The sequence below is a fragment of the Notothenia rossii genome, assembly GCF_949606895.1.
Source record: "Notothenia rossii genome assembly, chromosome: 6".
NCBI classification, from domain to species: domain Eukaryota; kingdom Metazoa; phylum Chordata; class Actinopteri; order Perciformes; family Nototheniidae; genus Notothenia; species Notothenia rossii.
Genome location: NC_136909.1, coordinates 7914221 through 7937143, shown reverse-complemented (window position 1 = coordinate 7937143; position 22923 = coordinate 7914221). Strand labels below are relative to the sequence as shown.

General features: G+C 41.0%; 1 protein-coding gene across 3 annotated transcripts in view; it reads right to left on the bottom strand.

Moving 5' to 3' along the window:
• Positions 1 to 22923, bottom strand: part of gnb1l (guanine nucleotide binding protein (G protein), beta polypeptide 1-like) — a 37833-nt gene that overhangs the window by 1043 nt on the left and 13867 nt on the right. For all 3 annotated transcript variants that reach the window (XM_079690787.1, XM_079690788.1, XM_079690789.1), the window contains exons 5-6: positions 18939 to 19031; positions 7019 to 7234 (exon numbers count right to left, since the gene is read on the bottom strand). In XM_079690787.1, the coding sequence (XP_079546913.1) occupies positions 7019 to 7234; positions 18939 to 19031 (309 nt within the window). The remainder of the gene's footprint in view (positions 1 to 7018; positions 7235 to 18938; positions 19032 to 22923) is intronic.

Here is a 22923-nt window from a genome sequence, read left to right as displayed (position 1 = left end):
GAAATGCTTGTTTGCAGAGGCCTTGTTGCTTTAAACGCCTCTGATGAATTACAGTCGCACTGAAAGGTCCGGTCAGCGGGAGAAGAGACTCCGATAAATACACCGTTGTAGCGCCTGCCTGTGAAAGATTAGCCACAGCTCCTTCTCGCCGTGTCCAGGAACTGTATCAATCTCTCTAAAAGGGGCAACTTTCTGACATATTATAATGAATGGCGGCGGAGATCAATATCTAAAGGGCCCGCTGTGGAGGGCATTCCTGGGGAGAGAACGTGCTTTTCCTGCAAGCTAGGGATCTCTGCAGGACCTGTGGATGGGACACAAACATCTGGATCTGGGAGCTGAAATCAAACTGGACAGCGTATAATTGACTTCATAAGCTGTGTCTAGGGAGACTAATGGCCTGCGATGGGAGGAGACGGTGGAGAATTTATCTGCGTGCTCCTGTTCCGGGCAGGAACCATCCACGAGCCGCATGTGGAAGATATAAGCCAGGTACTCATGGCCCAAGTGGATAAAGTGGAATGCAACAGAGAGGAAAGGCGGGGAGGAATGTCATTGATCAAAACAGAGCGAGCTGTGCAGCGTTTTAAATCTGCACCGAGCTCCACTTTGAATATAACATTTGTCATATTTTATGGTACTCAGTTTCTTACAGATTTACATTTTGTGTAAATATGGTGTTTATTTTTTATTTGCAACAAAAGTCTTTTAAAAATACTATTTCTTGCTCCTTTCTAAAAAAAATAAAAAAAATATTCCTCTTTCTGTGTCTTTGAGTGCACCATTTATGTACGTATATATATATTTTTACTTTTTAATGCTATTTTATTTCTATTTCAGAAATATATTTGGACTGTTTATTTATTGTGTCTTAAATGTTTCTCTTATGTATATTGCCTTGTTTTTTATGCTGCTGCAACGCAAACATTTCTCAGATTGGGATCTATCTTTTTTTTTTATCTATCTATATTTCTACCTACCTACCTACCTACCTACCTATCTATCTATCTATCTACCTACCTACCTATCTACCTACCTACCTACCTACCTATCTATCTACCTACCTATCTATCTACCTACTTACCTATCTATCTATCTATCTATCTATCTATCTATCTATCTATCTACCTACCTACCTATCTATCTACCTACCTACCTACCTACTTACCTATCTATCTATCTATCTATCTATCTATCTATCTACCTACCTACTTACCTATCTATCTACCTACCTACTTACCTATCTATCTGCCTGCCTGCCTACCTACCTACCTACCTACCTACCTACCTACCTACCTACCTACCTACCTACCTACCTACCTACCTACCTACCTACCTACCTACCTACCTACCTAGTGTTTCCCATACATTGAATTATTTGTGGCGGGCAACCACAATTAAATATCGTCCGCCACAAATGAATCTCATAAAAAAATATATATATATATTATTATTAATTATTATTATTTTTTATTTTTTTTGTTGTAGTCTAATGGATAGTGAGGTGGGCTGATGATCGGAAGGTTGCGAGTTCAAATCCTGCCTGGAACACCACTGCTAGTGTGCCCTTGAGTAAGGCCCTTAGCCCTCGGTTACTCCAGGGAGAATGTTCCTGTAATTGGTCATTGTAAGCCGCTTTGGAATAAGGCGTCAACTAAATGCCTGAATTGTAAATTGTAAATGATATTTTTGGGAGAATAAACCCCACGGATCCTCAACTCTGGTTTGTTTCACTCATTAACAACGAAAACAAGATCGTTGTCTACAGCAGCCATGAACTTGCATGTATTATCTTATTGAGGGGGGGGTGGATGCATGGACCACCCGAACAGATTAAGGGGCCTTTGGCTTTTCTTGCCGGGGGGGGGGGGGGGGGGTGCGGTATCTATCTACCTACCTACCTATCTACCAATATATCTAGTATCTATCTACCTATCCATCTGCACCAAAGCCAATTCCTCTTACGTGTAAACCTACTTCATAATAAAAACCGATTCTGGTTCTGAGCGAGTTCAGGACACGCAGTGATTGCTTTTGTTTATCAAACCATCATCGCTGGTACCACTGGTGCAAAAGAGAGTGTGTCTGGTTCGACCAAACAACCAGATACACTGATACAAAGAAACCCGGGGGGTGAAAGATTGTTTTGAGCTTTGTTATTCCCTCAAGCAGTTGGTATGCCCCTACCGCTCTCCATCTGGTTTGCATTAGAGGCCTGATAATGATGGGTTTAAGTGTCTGTTTTTGTTTGTTTTGCTTCCCATAGTTTGTGTCCGGTAAAGGCATTTGTTTCATTAAAAGGTCAAACGTAAGCAGTAACTGGCTAATGATGAAGTAATGGTCGCTCAGCAGAGCCGGTGAAGTGATTTGACTTTCTACAGTGTGAGAACATGGAAAGTGGTGAGAAAATAAAAGATTCTCCTGGGCTATAATGTCAAATGAATGGGGCTTATAGGCAGCTAGGCTGGTTTCTAAGTGATATTTCTTTTAGATGTCTAACACCCTGTCATATTTCAATGTTACAGTTTGTTTATTAACATTTTATGGTCAGTAAAATGTGTAAATGCTTTATATTTCATTTAATCTAAATGGGCCTTTTCATTTCTGCTACCTCTGCTTTTATTTATTTGCGCCTATTTCTTACTGCAGTGAGAGACGCTTACGAAATGTAGTTATACCCAAGTATGATGCCAATATAGATATTATGAGATGACATTGTTTTGTTTTTTTTTAAACGAACAATAAATTGTTGAGGTAATTTTTTTTAAGTAATAGTTAAACATTATGAACGCATTCAGGCTTCCTGTTTCCAATTTTGTTGTGCTAAGCTAACTGGCTGCTTCCCATTGATTGTCATGAGAGCGGTAGAACCATCAACAAACTCTCGGATGGAGGGAAAAGAGCACATTTTATATGTTGCACTGTTGGTGGTAGGGCTACATTTGGAAACATTGACATTATCAAATGTATTGAATTATTATGGTGGGATTTTTTTTAAATGGCGTCTGAAACTAACAAGGACATTTTTTAAAAGTCTGTAGAATTATATTTGTAGGCAAGGACTTCCCCGTAGCTCCACAAAGCTTAATTCAGATATATTCACACATTTTGCCTTGCGATTTGGGTATTGCACTCATCCACTTAGCAATTTTGCTCAAATGTTGCAGCCCAAGTCGTGTGAATAACAAGTAATCTGAAGTCATCCCCTTGAGCGTTGGGGAAAAGAAACAATGTGAAATCAATCCTCATGGAAGTTGAAGCCCATTCATTGGCTCCTCAAAAGGTTAATGGATTAAATTGTGCTGTCCTTTCAGTTCAATCTCATCCAGCAGCAGTGTTCTTGCCATCAGTACACACCATTATTACATGGATTTGCCATTAAACTGCAATGAAATCCAATGTCTCCATTGGGGGAGTCTCATTTAATCTGAAACCCTATGTTTTGTTTAAACACTCCTTTCTCCCCTGTGTTACAGCATCCACACACACTCACACACACTCGCAGCAAGCTTGCTTTGTCAGCTGTCAGGAGGCGACCGCAGCTGGGCCCACCACACATCTTGCGGCCTCCGACAGATCCAACACAAACTCACACTTCGGGATCCTCTTTTGTAGCCTCTCACCGACAGAGGAGACGTTCAAAAGGAGCGTCCACTTGGCAGATCTCACTCAAGCCTCGCTCCACTTTTCTACCCCTCGCCTTTCCCCATCGGTCTTGGCGTTCACGCTCGTCCACTGAAACGTCCCGTCATCGCTTACTCACTCGAGCCTAGTGGCCGGGAGGCTTTTTCGCAGGTATTTCGGGACACACCCTGTCCCTGAATCACACTGAGCGGCAGGGAGATTACAGCCTTTTGTCACCTCGCCTGTCAGAGCCTGGCTGAGGCTGACAGGAGGTGGATGTGTCAAAGCAGACCCTTTCAGACAAAACGAGTTCTCAAGGGAGAGAGCTTTTATTTTGATGACAGCAGCTCAGACTTACATCAGTCCTTTAGCAGACTGAGGTTGATATGACCCGAATAACATGTCGGATTGGATTCACAGGAGACACCATATAAGTGACCACTAGGTGAAGATTTAGGAGACTTTGGGGGATTTGTTTTAGAGAACTGTCATCAGCCTCAGAAGTAGCTCGCCGTCAGCCACGCTTGATTTACACTAATCTAATCTCGCTCGGTCCATACCTGCATTCTGCAACCTTTTTCTTTCACCTGAAGACACACGTCGCTGCGCTTATCAATACATTTGAGTGGCCGCCTACATATACGTCCATCTGGCATAACAGCTTGTAAATCCCCGACACCAATGCCCTTCATAATCTCACCCTGACACATTCCCCCGAAACTGTAACGCGAGGAAAGGAAAGGGAGAAAAAAAGGGCCGAAGATGATGCCTCATCGCTATGAAACGATATCAGGGCAGCCGGGTCAAACGGCAGATAAAGGCCTCTGGGAGCCATGTGTATTACATTAACCTCCATTCCTGAGGCTATCTGTCTTTAGCGGGGCTTGATAAGCTCACTTCACAGCCCCTCAGCTTCACTAAATCATCAACGCACTGGGTTGTGTCACATTCAGTTTCCCCTCCATTACACGAAAAGCATTTATCTTGCTCGCCCGCGAAATTCAACGGTATCTCAGGGTTAATTTGTGGGAAGTGGGATGCCGTGGCACTTATAGCCTCCTCAGCGTCCTCAGCCTCCCACTGTGAACTACTGTTCCCTTTACTGCAGATGTGTTTTTTGTTTGGTTAAGGGGGCCTCCGAGGTTTTGATATTTTTATTACCTCTCGCGGGTCGTCCGTCAGGACTCGGGTCCGCAACCCGGCAGGTCCTCGCACCCCCCCTCCCCCCCCCCATCCCCTCACTGCTGCCACACAGAAATACTTTTGTGGGAAGAAGTGAGGATGGCTGTCTGGACGTCACACTGAGCTGCACTACAGGATAATTTAAAAGCCCCTGTTGGATCTTTTCCCCTTCCTTGTGCTTTTTTCCTGTCATCCTCATCCTGGATTACACGCTGAATCAATATTTTGTTGCTTGAGCAAAATAAACCAAATAACCAATCTCCTCCTGTTTTTGGGTATATTGAATCAAATAGTTCAGAGTGTTTTTCCAAACTCATTTTCAGGGTGAAAAGATGTCGGGCTTTGCAAATATTTCTAATTCAAGCATTCATTTGTAAAAAGACCTGGAAAGAATAATACCCCTTGACTGTGCAGGCGTGTACTATATCAGCCCCGGGTTCCCTTCTGCTCTGATTCATGGCCGTTGGCTGCAGAATGGGAGCATTCCCTTTTGCTCATGAAATCAAGAGAAAATACAGCTTGAAATGAGGCGTTCAGTCTCTGAAGCGCTGGCTGTTATGTCAAATGAATTACGGCGAAGCTGACGAAGAAGATGCTCTGGAGTGTGTTGTTTATTTCTTCGTGTGTGAGAACCATACAGTCTATGGTGAGAACCAGTGTGTATTGTGTTTTTAAGAAGTTTGTGTATCAATATTATCCCAGTTAACAGGAATAATGGATTATTTTAGTTTTTAACTGGGTTAGAATGATATTTTTGTGCCGTGTTTGTCATCCTGAACTACTGGATATAACTCAACCCTAATGTGTGACTGTCAGTGTGTGTGTGTGTGTGTGTGTGTGTGTGTGTGTGTGTGTGTGTGTGTGTGTGTGTGTGTGTGTGTGTGTGTGTGTGTGTGTGTGTGTGTGTGTGTGTGTGTGTGTGTGTGTGTGTATTGTATTTTTAAGAAGTTTGTGTATCAATATTATCCCAGTTAACAGGAATAATGTATTATTTTTAACTGGGTTATAATTAGATTTTTGTGCCGTGTTTTTCCTCTTGAACTACAGTTTATAATCCAGCCCGTGTGTGCGTGTGTGTGTGTGTGTGTGTGTGTGTGTGTGTGTGTGTGTGTGTGTGTGCGTGTGTGTGTGTGTGTGTGGTTTCAGTCTGGAGTGACAGCCCCAGCTCGGCCCTTGGCCCCTGGCCCTGCCATCGCTGTGTAACCAGCAGCTGATTTATGGCCCCTGCAGCCCCGCTGAGCCTCTTCCTCTTCGGCCCCTGGTGTTTTCTAAGAGAGCCTCGAGAAACACAACTCTCCTCCGAACTCCTCTATTATCATGTTATGATATTTCATGGCGCTGACTGTTGTGCAACAATTTGTTAGCGAGTAGGGGGTGGAGGGCCTTAAGCAGGGTCACTTCAGCAGACAGCACTTCTGCAGTTGTGAAGGTGTAAAAGAATGGATGGCGGAATCAAAACAATAACTACAACTCATTTCAAATATGTATAGCTATTATGATTCGATTTGTTTCAAATATATCAAACAGTAATTGTGCTTTAACACGTCAATACTGCAAGTTACGATCGACAATGCCAGAAAACTAGTCAGCAAAAGAGCATAAAAGTATTAACCGGAAGATTAATATTATGGATAAAGTTTATATCGTTGCAAATAATAAATGCATGGTTGAATATAAATAGAATATTTGTTTGGTTGAGTAAGGGGTGTAGCCCAAACAGTAAAGCTAAAAATAATGTTATAATGACAAAATAGATAGCTTAAAGTAATGGAGTAATGTTATTGGTAATATCGTTAGTATTTGCTTTAAAAAGTTAGCTTAAAGTGATCGAAAAATTGTTACAATAGTTAGCTAAAAGTAATGCATACATGGTTGAACTTATTAGCTCTAAAAATGCCTAAAGTATTTGCTAAAGGTTAACATAGTTCGATTAAAGTAAACCGGGAGATACAAGTAACAAATACACTGTAAACATAGGGATCCTTGAAGATATGGACAAATTGGTTAAAACAGTAAACACTACTGAATTTAAATGATTAATTAGTCAAATAGTAAACAAATGTTTTTTCTAACCTTCAACACATTTATGGTTTATTGATAGCTGTCATTATAAGACACGTTTAAAATCATGATAGGAAGTTTTGGGGGGTGAAGGGCTTCATTAACAGCACACAAAGGTTTTTGGAAACATTAGAGTAGAAAGCCTGCTGACCTGCAGGTTGTTCTGTCCGTCCAGCCTCCAGGAGCAGAGGTCCTTCTCAGAGGAGCCAGAGACGCCTCTCAGACACTGGGGGTCAAAGGTCAGGCACATGACGGGCTCAGGGTGGGCTTTAGTCTGGCTCAGCTGGGCCCTCTGGGTAACGTCCCACAGCAACAGGGAACCGTCCTCGTATCCGGCCAACAGGAGAGGTCCGGTGGCCGAGTCTGGCTGGAAGTCAGGAGGACGATAAGAAGAGAGTTTGCTCAGATGTTGGAGCCAGGTTTCGAGTTATGTGGGAGCCAATGGCAGCTGAGCTCCCATAAGGAGGGGTCTGAGCTCCTATGAAAGCAGTGAAATCATACATCTGTGGGGGTCGCTAATACATTACCAACAACCATTATTTGAATCACAAATAATGCATGTGTCAATGTAATGAGTATTATTTACGTCAGCGAGGTAAATAGGCTAAAAGAAAAACACGTTTTCCAAAAGAACTACGCATCGTATTTTCTCTTGAATGACAATATGCCTGCACTTCACCTCCAAGATGCGCAATACATGACTGTGCTGCGCGAGCCAAGATGATGAGTTATGTGGTGTGTGTAGCAGGCTGTGTGTGTGTGTGTGTGTGTGTGTGTGTGTGTGTGTGTGTGTGTGTGTGTGTGTGTGTGTGTGTGTGTGTGTGTGTGTGTGTGCCCTGGTTGGAGCTGTGAGCTGGAAGTCAGGAGGACAATAACGGCCCGTCCACACGGCGACGTGCGTTGAAGCTTCAACTCTTCTGCCCATTCACTTTGAATGGGGTGACGTCACGCTTTGCCGAACTGCATTGTGGTTCCGTCGCTTCGCTCGCTTCCAAAGTTGAGCAATGTTCAACATTTGAAGCTCAGACGGAAGCGTCAGCCAATCAAATCATATGCCAGTATAAGCTCTAGCCAATCAAACCGCGTGCTTGTGTGTCCAGGGCGGGGTTTCATGTGATTGGTTGTTGGTCGAGCTTCAGACACGCCCACCGGCAAACTTCAACGCACGCCGCTGTGTGGACGCTGCGTAAGAGAGGAGAGTTTGGTCAGATGTTGGAGAAGTCAGGAGGACGATAAGAGGAGAGTTTGGTCAGATGTTGGAGATGTGAGCTGGAAGCAGAGCAGAGGTTATCTTTGAGGAAGCTCCCGCTGACACTCGGAGAGACGCTCAGCCTGCTGCTCTCTCTCCAAACACTCCATTACAGCACAACTCACTTTGCTCCTCATCTGTATTACTGAGACACAGGCCTCACTCCCTGCACTCATTCAGCAGAGTGAGAAACCTACTGCTCTCCTCACCGTCTGCTTTTAAACCGCTTCTTAAAACCCACCTCTTCTCCTTAGCGTTTTCACATCATTGTTGCTTTTAAAAATTGTCTATTGTTTTTACTTGTGCTTGTTGTATGGTGTGTGAGCCGAGCTGTGTGCTTTCTGATGTTTGTTTGATTGTACAGCACTTCAGGTACTAACCTTTTGTATTGTATAACTGCTCTCCTCAATGCATTTACATTTCTATTAAAAAATTAAAAACTAGTTTGCAAATTTTTCTATACATTTTATATTCCACAAATACTCTTAAGATGTATATCTCTATGTTGATAAGTCTACATTTATTTTTAAATGATTTGCATTTTCTTGGCAACACGCTGCTGCAGCTAAATGAATGTCCCGATTCGGGAACAATGACGTTTCTTTGAACCAACAAAAAAAGTTTTAAAAATAATTTTAATATAAAAATTGTTTGACTTTTGTTTAAAAGTTTTTTATTTTATTAAGTGCATTTTTGTTGGTATATTTGATTTGTATCAACCTTTTTTATCTTAATTATTGACTAAGTATGCTTGATTATTTTGTTATCAATAACCTTACAAGGATACTGAATCTTTTATGCTATTTTCACACATTTGCCCTCCTTTTGGGATTCTGTAAAATACTTATTACTGAAGTGCCGCATATTGGTTACTAAGGCAATAACTTTAACAATTTATTAAATGAATAACTTGGTTGGCAAAACGTCAACAAAAGTTTTTCACAACACAATTTCCCACATGGATTTTTGTGTCTCTAAATCAATTAACACTCAAACATAAGCATTGGAAAGGCTGCATTACATGTTCTGTCAATCAACTAAGTGATAAATCAACTAACTGCTTCAGGTCTACACGCCTAATGCACGCTCCCTTTCTCAAACTAAATTATAAACAACCAACGGACTATCGTGTTGCTTCATCCCCATTTCACCCCGGGACATTTCACATCCCGTCAATGTTTACAACCGCTGAGTAAATCAGTCAGACCACATGAAATTAAATAAAGCCAGGTGCACAAAAACCTAAACTATACCACCTCTGTTAAAATATATATAAAGATACCTTTGCTAAGAGCATAGATTTAGTTATATTAAACTGTTTTTTGTATTAAAACAAGAGAAAATCAACCATGTATGGCTTCAATTGATGCACAATAGTAAATGGTTACTAGTAGCTTTGAACTGTGGTCCCTATCAATGTACCAAATGTCTTTTCTATGGGTCTTCAATAAAAAGAAATATATAAAAAGAAAATAGTGTAATATATAAAAAGTATTGTGTCTCCCCACTTTAGCTGCAGATCTTAAATCACGTCTGTGAAGGAGAGCATAAAAGTGAACTGATAAAAACTGAAGGCTTCATATCAGTCAGTAGGGGCTTGGACTGGGAGCCGTAGGGTCGCCGGTTCAAGTCCCCGAACAGACCTAAAATATGGAGTGTGGACTTCTACTTGGAGAGGTCCCAGTTCACCTCCTGCCCTGCCGTGGTGCCCTTGAGCAAGGCACCGGACACCCCCCTTCCCCCCTCACTCCCATTGCTCCCCGGGCGCTGTACAATAGCTGCTCACTGCTCCTGGTACTAGACTCCTGGTACTAGGATGGGTTAAAGCAGAGAACACATTTCACTGTGTGTGTTGTGTGCTCTGCATGTGGGACTCTTAAAGAGGGTTTCATCCCTCCCATTCTATTCTATTCCATTCTATTCCATTCTATTCTATTCCATTCCATTCTTTTCCATTCCATTCTATTCCATTCTTTTCCATTCCATTCCATTCTATTCCATTCCATTCTATTCTATTCCATTACATTCTATTCCATTCTATTCTATTCCATTCCATTCTATTCTATTCCATTCTTTCCCATTCCATTCTATTCCATTCCATTCTATTCCATTCTATTCCATTCCATTCTATTCCATTCCATTCTATTCCATTCCATTCTATTCCATTCTTTTCCATTCCATTCCATTCTATTCTATTCTATTCTATTCTATTCTATTCTATTCCATTCCATTCCATTCCATTCTATTCCATTCCATTCTATTCCATTCTATTCCATTCAATTCTATTCTATTCTATTCTGCATATCTTAGCATCGCCACAGGGAGGGAGAGAAGACAGAAGGAGAAAGAGAAGGGAGTAATAATAAGTATATCATATTTTATAAGAATTATACAGTACTTTTTATATAAGGATAAGAACAATTTGAAGTGTTTCAAAGTTAAATTACAGTAAGTTAATTATAACTAAATATAAATTAGTAAAGTTACATGAAATAATAAATAAATAAGTAGATAGATAAACACAAATGTTAAGAAAAGGCCTATTTAATGGGGTTTAAGAGATGATTTATGAGATGCAAATGTGAAATCGGTACAATTTGAAGTGTTATAAGTACAGTAAGTTACATAAAAGTTAATAGAAATGTGTAAAATAAATAAAATAATAAATAAATAAGTAGATGGATGAATACAAATGTTAAGGAAAGGCCTGGTAAATGGGTTTTAGGAGAGGATTGATGAGATGCAAATGTCAAATCAATCCACAAATCCTGGGAAAGCACACTTTTCTAAAAATGTTGTAAAAGGAATAAAGAGGAATGAATAAAGAGTGAACTAGAAGATACTAGCAGCTAGCACAACTAGCAGATCTAACCTGCATCACGCTTTTCTTCTGTGTACACATACTGTATGAGGGCAGCAGTAAACAAATACCACACCTCTTACGAGCTCAAACAAACATCCACACGTGCTTGGAGTGTTATCTAAAAACAAGTACAACTTGTTCAAGCTTTTAAAAGAACGACTTCTCGCTGCCGTCTGAAAGGACACACTACATTTCAGAAGACTTCTGAATGCATGGCGCACAGAAAGACATTTTGTCCTGACTCGTGCCCTTTCTTTAAAACACCATCAGGCCCCCAGCGAAAGCCCCGTGCCCTGCAGAAGCCAGGAGGGGAAAGAAATGCTTTCCATATGTGCGAGGGGGGCCGCACGTCTGCCATCTTTTCATCCATCTTCAAGTCCTCTCCTCACTTAACGCTCTAGATTTCTCTTCTTCCACGTTTTAAACAAATTATAGACAGAGTTCGTGTATTCCTTCCAAACACATCAGCGAAGGACGAACACTAAGGGATTATGAAAACAAATAAAAACAAGTGAAAATCAGTGGCCCCTGCTTGCCGGCAGGGCCCGGGCTAAGCGATGCAGGCTTGGGGCCCACCGCTTCACTTAAGTGTAGGACCTCCTTGATTGATGATGTCAGGGGTCGGAGGTCGGGGAACCCTGGGTAGACACCTAATTCATTATATCCTCCACAGGCCTTTCTACAAGAGGGCTCTCTGCTGGAGAGGGGCCGGCGCTCTGGAGCAGATTCATCACCCACAACAGCTGGAGGGACAGATGCATGGACGCCGGTGGAAGGGGAAGACGCTGGGTTCGTCATAATCATAATCATAATAATAATAATAATAATAATAATCATAATACTACATTTCATTAAACTCACCTCTTCAATCTGGCTTTTGATGTGTGATTGTTTTTGTATTGCTTGATTTCAATTTGACTTCAATTATATTTATTTGTTCTTTTCTTTTCACTATCTCTGTAAAGCGAATTTGAGCACCTGTGAAAAACGCTTACAAAATAAATTGATTATTATTATTATTATTATTATATAGCACACTTTAAAAACAACGTCATCTCAAGCTGCTTCACCATGCTGTGAGGAGAAAATAATCAAACTAATCAAATAAAAAGTTATCCAAGGAGCATATTGAATAAAATAAAAAAAGGACAGTCAGTAAAATGGTCTCCAGAATGGCAACTAGTCAGGCTTCAACTTGTCATGGGATTCGTTGCCATTTCTTCACAGCTGTACTTATGGATCCCGTCGGAGTGTTTTCTACTTCTCTCTGTTTCTATCGATTACAGGCCATGCCGTTCTGTTCATTTGTCTTGTAAAATCGAGGCTGGAAGCCGGTGGAAGGGGAGGGAAAGAGACACTGGGTTGTCTCCAGAATGGCAACTAGTCGGGCTTCAACTTGTTCAAAGTCATGGGATTCAAGATTCAAGGCTTTTATTCTCATGTGTGCTTAGCTACAGTGTAGTTATGATAATGACATTCTTAGGTCATCAGTGCAACACAATAAAACACATAATAGTGCAAGTAAAGATAATATAAATAGTGCAGAAGAGTCTATATACAAGTCATTTGATATATATAAGTGGCAAACAGATGTTATGGATGCTCTTTCAAAAGTTCAGGTGTTTAAGATTTGTTGCCATTTCTTCACAGCTGTACTTATGGATCCCATTGGAGTGTTTTCTATTTGTCTCCGTGTTAAAATATGTTTCTATCGATTACAGGCCGTTCTGTTCATTTTTCCTGTAAAATAATTCTTGTTTTAAAAAAAATATTGAAGCAAACGAATTAAGTGAAAGATAATCTTTTTATAAGCCCCGTGCCTCATGGTGGTAAACCGTTGCAAGCTTAATAAAGAAATCAGCAAGTAAGTGATCTGTCATCCCGCCGACAAACAGGCAAACAAACCGCGACCAAAACAAACAGAAAAGCACCTCCAACTCAAAGACAACAATGCAAACATTTTATGCCTGTTTGTCCATTTGCGTCTGTTCTGGTGGTCGCACAGGTGTCGGTTCAGACCACCGTGGACTTAAAGAGTCGTGACTCCAGGAATGATGGCGCATTTTGGTTGTGTGTTAATCTTCTTCCTTAGCTCTCTTCTTGTAAAACAATCACTTTTTAAGGAAAGGTTTAAAGTCCCACTGCTGCTGAGGCAACACAAGATATTAAGATGTGACCTGGAGGGACTACAAAACAAGCTCTTACAAATAGACAACATTACAAATACATTCGTTTAAGTTCCGCAGATTTTACAAAAACTATTTTAAGGCCAATGCAGAAATAAACCCCATTGTTTACCTGCTAGTGACGCTAAAACGTTTTTTCATTATTGGTTATTTTGTCGATGATTTCTCGAATTCATCTTTTAGTTTGTTTTGAAATCTCAGTGAAAAATGACCATCAAAATGTCTCGTATTTCCACGGTCCAGAAGTCTGGGATTTTCCATTTATTGTGAAATAAGACCATTGAAACTTGTCAAATAAAGTTTTGTCCCAACAGATAGACTTTCTTTGTTGCGAAAGATAATATATTTAATTCCTGTGGTCAGATTTTGTAAAGGAACATCGGGGACAATTGCTGTAAGAGCGAGGGGAAAAGCTGTAGCTTCTCAAAGTTGTAAAAGGATCATTTATGTATTCACTGAATCCTGTCACTTATGTATGTCTTTTCTTTATATAATAATCTAAATGTTTGCTTTAACATTCTTAACGCAGCCATGTGCTCATTTAGAGCCTTTCAAATGTGGCCAAAACATGTTTGCATACATGCTGGTCAAATCTTCAAAGTACCAGCCATGTGTTGTACTGTGGCGTTATTCATTAGCAGGGTATATGCAGGAATCCTGAAGTCAGATTGAATTCCTTTCAAGACCTTTTTTAAGACCCTTTCCATACATTTTAAGACCTCATCGCCAATTTGAGTTCTAACCGGTTACCTTGGCGACACACTTCACCTCACATTGACTATATACAGTATTGATTGCCCTTCCTCCTTATCTTCCAACCATTTGGACGCAGACTTGCATTTCCCCATAACGATGTTGTTTAACAACCGGCGTAAACGGACCTTCGTGTGCTATCAAGCAGTGAGCGTGAGATGTCCTGTTCAGATGACGTCAAATCCAACGGGATGCCATAAATAAACTCCACAGAATCACACTACACACCTACGCAATGATTACATTCAGGCAGACTGTAGAATACAACCTCTTTGGACAATTCATATACTTATTGAAAACAAGCTACAACATGTCATACCTTTGAAAATGCTGTTTAATGTTTTTTAATAGTCTTAATTTTCGCTAAATTGATTTATCAACTTTTAATACTTTTTAAGACCCCGCGGACCCCCTGATTATTAATAGATGATTGTTGTGCTTTATTTATCATATTGTATATAATCCTTTTGAAAGAATATTGTGTTTTATTCCATGTCCAGGTTGCCTTTTAAACATCCGTCCAGGAACAAAAGCTCAATATGAAGCTATTAATCTAAATCTGGGTTATTTACAGTTCTTTCCCTGTTGATCAATAGCGCTGTCCATGTCTGATAAACTAATAAGTAAAAAATGATAAATAAATACAATCTAAGTGTAATTAGAGAGACATATCGGGGGGATTTTCTTGTATATTCTGCATACACTTCCTTCTGTGAACAACCCAGAGAGCAGCAGTGTGTTTTCTGTGTCCGCCACAGGCCCGAGGCTGCACCGCGGCAACATCAGGAACCAATCGTTCCCTCCGCATTTTGTCCCGCTCCACCATGATGTCATGGCCACGAGGAAGCAAGGTGATGAGCTGAGAGTGATGGATATCTGTATAGGAACATTTCCTTTCCCCCGCCAGCAGCCTCTGTTCACATTAAAAGCCTTGCACTTCATACATCAATACTGTCCCTCTGGCCGAAGCCTCGCGCACGGCAGACCCACATGTGGAGCTTTCTCCCTATTGGTCACAGCCAATCAGATTCAGAGAAAGAGCACAATAAGCTGTGTCACTTTCTAGATGAAGCCCAGAATATGAGCCGAGGGCTGGGTGGGATTTTGCTGAAGTGAGGAGAAAGTGAAGTTTAACACTGCATTCAATCTTTTTCCATAAACTCCGGCAGAAAGAGCTTACAGGCCGACCATAAATCTGTTGGTGAGTCTGTCTTTGAAATAATGGAGGATAATCGCTTCTCTTCTTGGGGAGAAATAAAATGAGGAAAGGATGGTGAGAGGATAAAAATAGAGAGGGGGGGGGGGGGGGGGGGGGTTTTCTGTGGCTTCTTCACAGTGTGTGTGTGTGTGTGTGTGTGTGTGTGTGTGTGTGAGAGAGACAGCGTGGAGAGAGAGTGAGGACGGTGTGGGCTGTTGCCTCCTGCTGTGTGAGGTCAGGGGAACAGTGGGTAGCATACGAGCTATTCAAGTGAAAGACACGGTCTGCTACTTTTTTTCTTATGAGTGACGGACCACAACGTGTGTGTGTGTGTGTGTGTGTGTGTGTGTGTGTGTGTGTGTGTGTGTGTGTGTGTGTGTGTGTGTGTGTGTGTGTGTGTGTGTGTGTGTGTGTGTGTGTGTGTGTGTGTGTGTGTGTGTGTGTGTGTGTGTGTGTGTGTGTGTGTGTGTGTGTGTGTGTGTGTGTGTGTGTGTGTGTGTGTGTAGAAGAAGAAAAGGGGCTGCACCATAATGGCAAAATTATAATAACGATTATTTGATAAGATATATATTTATTTATTAAGTTTAGGGTTTAACTTTTAAATAAACAGAGCACTGCTTTCACTTCCATGTTGTGCTACATTCCCCACTAATGTCCAAATCTAGATAAGTTCAATCAAAAATAAGACTCCTGAAAGCAAAATATAAATACAATTGTTCTAAAAACGTTGTATCCAACAATACATATTACTTTAATTGTTAATTCTTTATTCCACTGAAGTATTTCTATTTGAATGTGTTTAATGTAAAGAAATAATTTCCCAGATTGGGGAATCAATAAAGTATATATCTATTTATCCATCTATAAATCAACAAAGCAAAGCTTACTATTTGAGGTGTGCTACATTTGTGCTAATTAGCTTCACGAACCTCCAAATAAAAAATAATGCCGTGTGTCAATTTGGTTACTTCCCCTACTACTCTTTATCGTACACTGTGAACACATTTCTCAAAATCGCACACGGCTGCTCCCACAGGAATTGACGATTGCAGCTGTTAGCTACCTAGCTTGTCATTTGCGTATCAAAATGATTAAAGATTGCTCAATTAACCAATGACATTAAGTGTATCGAAATGTATTTTTTTACATGTCTACTCTATGCTATTTTTTGTTTGTTTTTATGTCTTTTACTGGTATCTGTATTCTCTGTGATATGAATTGTCTGTGAAATGTCTGTGTGAAGCACTTTGGACTGCACATGTTGTATGAAAGGTGCTCTACAAATAAAGATTATTATTATTATTATTAAAAGGTGGCTTCTTTTTGACAACAGTATGGTATTAAGTGAAAAAATACCTACATGTTTAACTTGTGTTTAAAATATTACTTTTATCCTGTTATAAGCGAACAACCGGGTATGGGTTGTGCATTTTGATATACTTGCATTTGAACGCATATATATATCAAAACAGCAATTGTAAGAGCAGAAATATTTGAATCTGTCTGGGGCTCAGCGATAGCCTACACAGCTGAACTACAGACACTAAGTTAAGAAGGAAGGGGTGACTATGAATGTATGTCTTTAAAAAATATTATAATTTGTTTTATTATGCATGTACGTATGTATATGTGTATGTAATTGGTGGGTATGGGTGTATGTACATATGTAAATGTGTATATGTGTGTGTGTGTATATATATATATATATGTGAGTATATATAGGTATATGCATTATTGTTATTATTCTTTATTTTAAAAAAGTACATTACTTTGTTTTTACCTATATATTTATTTATTTACTTTACTATGTAGGACCGGGAGGGGGGGGAGAAAGGGAAAAATATATACCGTAGAAACGTAACTCATTGTGCCTGACTCAATAAAAAAATATATAATAGAAGGATTCAAATTGATACACAGCATGAGAAATAAAATAACATTAACTTTACTAATATCTAGCGAGTATTTATTTTTATATTAGATATTTGTGCAGCCCTAGAAAGCAGATCACACACACACACACACACACACACACACACACACACACACACACACACACACACACACACACACACACACACACACACACACACACACACACACACACACACACACACACACACACACACACACACACACACACACACACACACACACACACACACACACACACACACACACACACACACACACACACACACACACACACACACACACACACACTGGGTTTTCATTCTCGTCCATCTGCCTCCCCAGAGTCTCGGTCAGAGTAACAGATGAGCGCCGCTGCCTTTAAAGGAATAAGCCTGAGACGATTTAAAATCACCTGGGCCCTTCAGCTTTGAAGTCAGACAGCTGCCTGTGCTGTATTACAATGATATTATATCATTCATAATGATATAATTGATCATAATGTTTGCTGGCACTCAACGCTGAACCAGCATTTGTTCATAAATCAGATGATGAAAGGTGGGGTGTAACAGTGAAATCAAAGGAGGAAAGAAAAAGCTTGCACTGTGAGGCTCTGTAATTATTTCACCAACACGATGTCACCTTTACGGCTTTTCTAGTTCACTCAAATCATTAATTTGTTTACTAGGAATACCAAATTGAATAGGAGAAGCGGCACACCTCACTCATTCAAGCTGTGTTTTGGTGTTTGATGTTGTCTGTAAACTGTAAAGCCCATAACATGTATTCAAACCATCCACAGTCTGATGCAAGTCTGAAAACCCACACTGTTTCCCAAAGTCCCAAACCCAAAGAGTTAATGATTAACCATGAAAATAATCACAGGGTGTCCTTAATGGCTGGAAAATAAAACTTTGACAGCATTTGCAAAACAGAAAGCAGCGTTTTTAAGCTGGGATCAGATTGGATGTACAGCTGCAGGCTGATATATGGCTGTGAACCCGCGGCCCTTCCAAACGCTCTAATTACAGTGTTGGGACTCGCTGCCAGCTGAGAAGAAACGCTTGGAAAAATGGCCCGGGACGAGTTGTTGGGCTGTAAATCATGTGCCACGTCTCCCATGTGCATTTTTGTTGACTTTTTATATTATTGTTATGGGCTGCTGGCCAATCAGAGGAAAGCAGGTAGTAAAGAAAAAAGTGGTTCCCTCGTTGTTAAGAAGACTACAGAATTTACTTTTTGTTATAATGGCTGCCAACGTGAACTTGATGCACTTCAGGTAGTTATGACTATTTTGGGTTTAAGCTAAAGGTCCACTATTATACTGTTTTTCATCAATATATTATAGGTCTCAGATATATACAGAACCTGTCTCTGATTGGCTGAAACACCAAACAGATCATTGCAGCATTACCCATAATCCCCTCTGTTTCAGCCCTGTTTCCAAAGTGCTGATTCTCTGTCTGTTACTTTAGAAGAAAATAAGGAGCCCCTCCCCACGCCCCTCTGAGAGAGATTTGGTTACAAAGAACTCAATGGTGCTCTAGGAGGAGATTCAGGTGGTGATAAGGGGGGGGGGGGGTTACCTTGGTTGCTGATTGGCTAATGGTAACACAAGACAACACATCATTATGACATCATAAAGTGGCCAAAATCTGATCAGCTCATTTTCAGACAGGTTTTTATAGAAATGAATCAGAACAAAAAGAGAGAGAATCTTTTTTCCTGAAACTTTCAGAGTCTCTTTCCACAGAGGGGACACATGTAGATGTGGAAGAGACATGAAGAAGAGGGGACACATGTTGATGTGGAAGAGACATGAAGAAGCGGATTCTGCATAATAGGTGACCTTTAAAGAAAACAGCAACCATTTCCGTGAAAAGGACACTTATGAGGACTGTCAATGCTTACCTGCCACAGTTTGATACACATGACCATCCCCAGCTTAGCGTCCGGTACCAGGGTGCAGACCGGGGTCTTACTGGGTAGCTCAACAATCTTGATCTGCAGAGACAAATGGCAAAAGTTTAAGTTAGAAATGCACCCGGGATTGCTTACCTGTCCTCTTCCATATTCCACATCAATGCGAGAACAGTGGAGCCTTGAGCTACCATCTAATATCAGCATGCTAACACAGTGTTTCCCCTATATACAAATAGTGGCGACGCAGCGCCGCTGCTGAAATATGTGCGCCGCTGCCAGGGGGCGCCAGTAAGGTAACCAAAAAAGAAATATATATATATATATTTTTTTCTTTACTTTTTTTTTCTTTTCTTAAAATAATAATAAGTGGCGACCCTTTTTCATTTTAGATTTTTTTTTTGTTATGTTGATTTGTAGTATTTGTGTTACTGGCATAGGCGACACAGGCGGTCGTCTAGGGCGCCAGATCTGGGGGGCACTGCGCTGGTAGCTCTCGGAGGGAAAAAACATTTTGGACCGTTGGCGCTCATCCAAATGTTCGGCCTTGATGTAACAACATTCATAATTAAATCCATGTAACACCCTTTTCACCCCGGTTACACGTCTAATTTGCCCTTTACGGTGGGCGCTGTAAGTGATGAAAGTGGGGGATGTTGGCTTATCAGGCGCCCGCAGCTCACAGCCAAAGTGCGAGCGTGGTAGCGAGAGAGCAAACAAGGGAGAGGGCGCACCGGTACCGGCGCTGTTGTTATTAGAATCTGGTGCTAGCTGCGCTAACGGATATAAGAAGTAGATGTTTCTACAACCAGGGTGGAGGAGAGCTCCTTTCAGACTGAGAGGCTCAGTGAGGTTAAGGACTCTCTGAGTATTTAGATAGTTAACATTAGTCTAAGTTATCTCAGTGGGTCTCAAACGTTTTGACCACAAATTATGTAAACACATATTTCCAAGGCACTCCTTTATAATTATTAGGATAAATAAAAACAGGTTTGAAATCATTCCAATGTATGCTATAGAACAGTCAAACAAAAATATTGTTTAAAGTTGGAGAGATACAAAAATATGCATAAATAAATAAATGTCAACTAGGTAAAATAAGATATGAATCAACAATAAAAATAAAATAAGCTACATTAATTTGTTATTGGCTATGAGGTTATTGGTTATGTTCACATACTTATTTGATTATTAAAATGTAAACCGATCTTTTTCATATGGGTGTTTTAGAGTTGTGCCCCCTAGATCAGGTCTCTAGTAATTGTGTGCTCAAAGTGCACCAGATTGAAGCATTTTACTGTAAAATGTTAAAAAAAAATCTTCGCGGGGGGGGCATACCCCCGGACCCCCCATAGAGGATGTGACGTCCACCCCCCAATTCAAACATGTTCATACAATACTGAATACATTTGAAGCCATTTTGACGTCTATTACCTATGTCAATAAGTTTCTGTTTTTTGCAGTGTATTTGTCTTTTGTGGAGATTTTTCATTTATTCTTTACACATAAAATGTCGCCTAAAATCTCGCCTAGGGCAGCAAATTCTCTAGAACCGGCCCTGGTACCAGACCTCAAGAGCCTTTCGTGTGCTGACACATAGAAACAAATTGTCGGGGCGCACTTCGCACGTGCACACACTAAAAAATTCCATGCGCTCCGCTCTCACATTATGCTGGGCCCACATGCCTTGGCACAGCCGCTATGACTCCATCCGAGGGGAAACACTGTAACATGATCACATTGGCAATGCCAAAAAGGTGATGATAAGCAGGTAAAACTTTCACAATGTTTCCATCTGAGTTTAGCATGGTAGCACGTTAACATTAGAGAATTAACGCCAACGATGTAAGATTAGATTCAACTTTTTGTATTGGCATTGCACAGAGTACAAGTACTGGGTAAACAAAATGCAGTTAGCATAATACCAGAAGTGCAGAGAAGCTGTGAAATACAGTGTAATGTATAAGTAATAAATAAGTAGATAAATGTAAAAAAAGCTAAAATATATACATCTAAATATTTTAGACGGTTTAGAGACAGTACAAAAATACTATGTATATATATGAAACAATATAGACTAGTTTTGACACTAGTGGAGCCTCGCAGATGGGGGTGCTGCAGCCCCCTCAGCACCCCCCCTTCCCGCGTCCATTCGCGATGTCTCGCTGTCTCGCCGACCCCACGCAGCAACCAGTAAACCACACCAGTAACCCAGCTCACACTGTCCGCTCCTCACAGCAGCGAGCCGCGCAACGTCCCGCCAACACGGCCCCCAGACCCCACGCAGCATTCTCATCTGTTTGTCCTTACTGGTGTCATTTCCTGGTTGCTAACAAACGCCATTGTAACACATAATCACTGATGTTCCGCTGTAACGGTGGTGGACTAATCAGAACAGAGTGGGCGAGATGATCAATCAGAGACCAGTGAGCTCGTAGGGAGGGGGGGGGGGGGCAGGAGCTCCAGCAAGCCGTATTTAGGACAGAGAGTGAATACACATACTATACAGAGATGCTGTATGAGAAACCAATGTGAGTTTGGAAAATTGCACAATATAAATATTTTCTAGTAGACCTCAACAATGGAAATATGATCAGTGGAAATGGCCATGTCATGGGACCTTTAAGAAATATGAGTACACTTTATTAGGATATTACCAGTTTGAACAGTGTAATAAATAAAAGCCTTGAGTTGTGCACCCACCACCATCCTAATCAGGTACCATGTTAAGCCATCTCTTTTAAAGTCTGATTTAACTGCACGTGAGAAAAAAATGAAGCTTTTTGTGGCTTCTGATAAATTGCTTTAAGCGACGTCACCAGGGCTCAAGACAACAACTTTGAAAACGATAAAAAAAATATGGTGGTGTGGAGTTCAAAACAAGTGAGCTAACTAGACCTCCTTAGCCAATCAACATGTTAAACGGCACAGCATCAACTTGACACTTGTATCATGCTCATATTCTCTAGTCATGGTTTCATTTTTCGGCTAAAGCCAACTGTGATCAGTCCTTTCCCAAGCACTTGGAAATAATCCAGCTCGTCCTGATGCCTTTTGTTCTAATGTATCCCTTTCTTATTACTTTTAGTCCGTTTACATTTCTGAGACGTTGTTACAGTTACACACAGAAACTTTGGTTGTAAGTACATTTCCCTACGAGCTGTCCGCCAAGTCATGATTTGTTTGTCTTCCGAGTTCAAATAAAAAAGCAGCCAGTCATTGTGGTTCAAGACTTCCGCAGATCAGAGCGCCTGCACCCAGCGGTCCGGTCCCATCCATCAGAGCGGAGCCCCCCCCCCCCCCCCCCACTGTCTATAATAAATCCTGCTAAAGCCCGACCTCGCGACATGAACGGTGTTTTCCTGCACACATTGGCACTGATTCTGATGAAACGCACGGCCGTAATGAAGCCAGTGATAGAGTGTGTGTCTCTGTGAGTGTGTACCCACATCACTACCAAAACTCTTTCCTTCCACTTGCTGATGATCCGCATATTCATCCTCATTAGGCCTCAGATTAAACAGCCCTTTAAGGCAGCGATCTGTATTTTAGCGCTCGGCCCCATCTGTCCCGTGTGTTTACCTCTGCACGCCTGACAAAGAGAGCCTTTAAGGACGTCTCTTTGCCTCAGGTGATCGCAGTTCTTGTGTGGCGTCCCACTGCCTGTAAACAAAGCACCCACACTATTAATTAATGTGTCTGCTGGCAGGGATCTCAGTGTGAGTGGTAAACAGTGAAACCGCCTGAAATAGGAAACTCTTATCTGTCTTCTTGGATGCATTCCTAAATATTGACCTACCTGCATGTAGCACTAAATCAAACCAGTGTGCATGTTTTGAGCCACTTGTATTGTTTCTCGGTGGAATTTGTTCATGTGGGTGATTTATTTGCCGTTACATGATAAGCATCTGTCGTGGTCAGTCTGTGGAATGGGGTGTGGAGACCGAATGACAATATTGGCTGCGGTCTGTTTTAG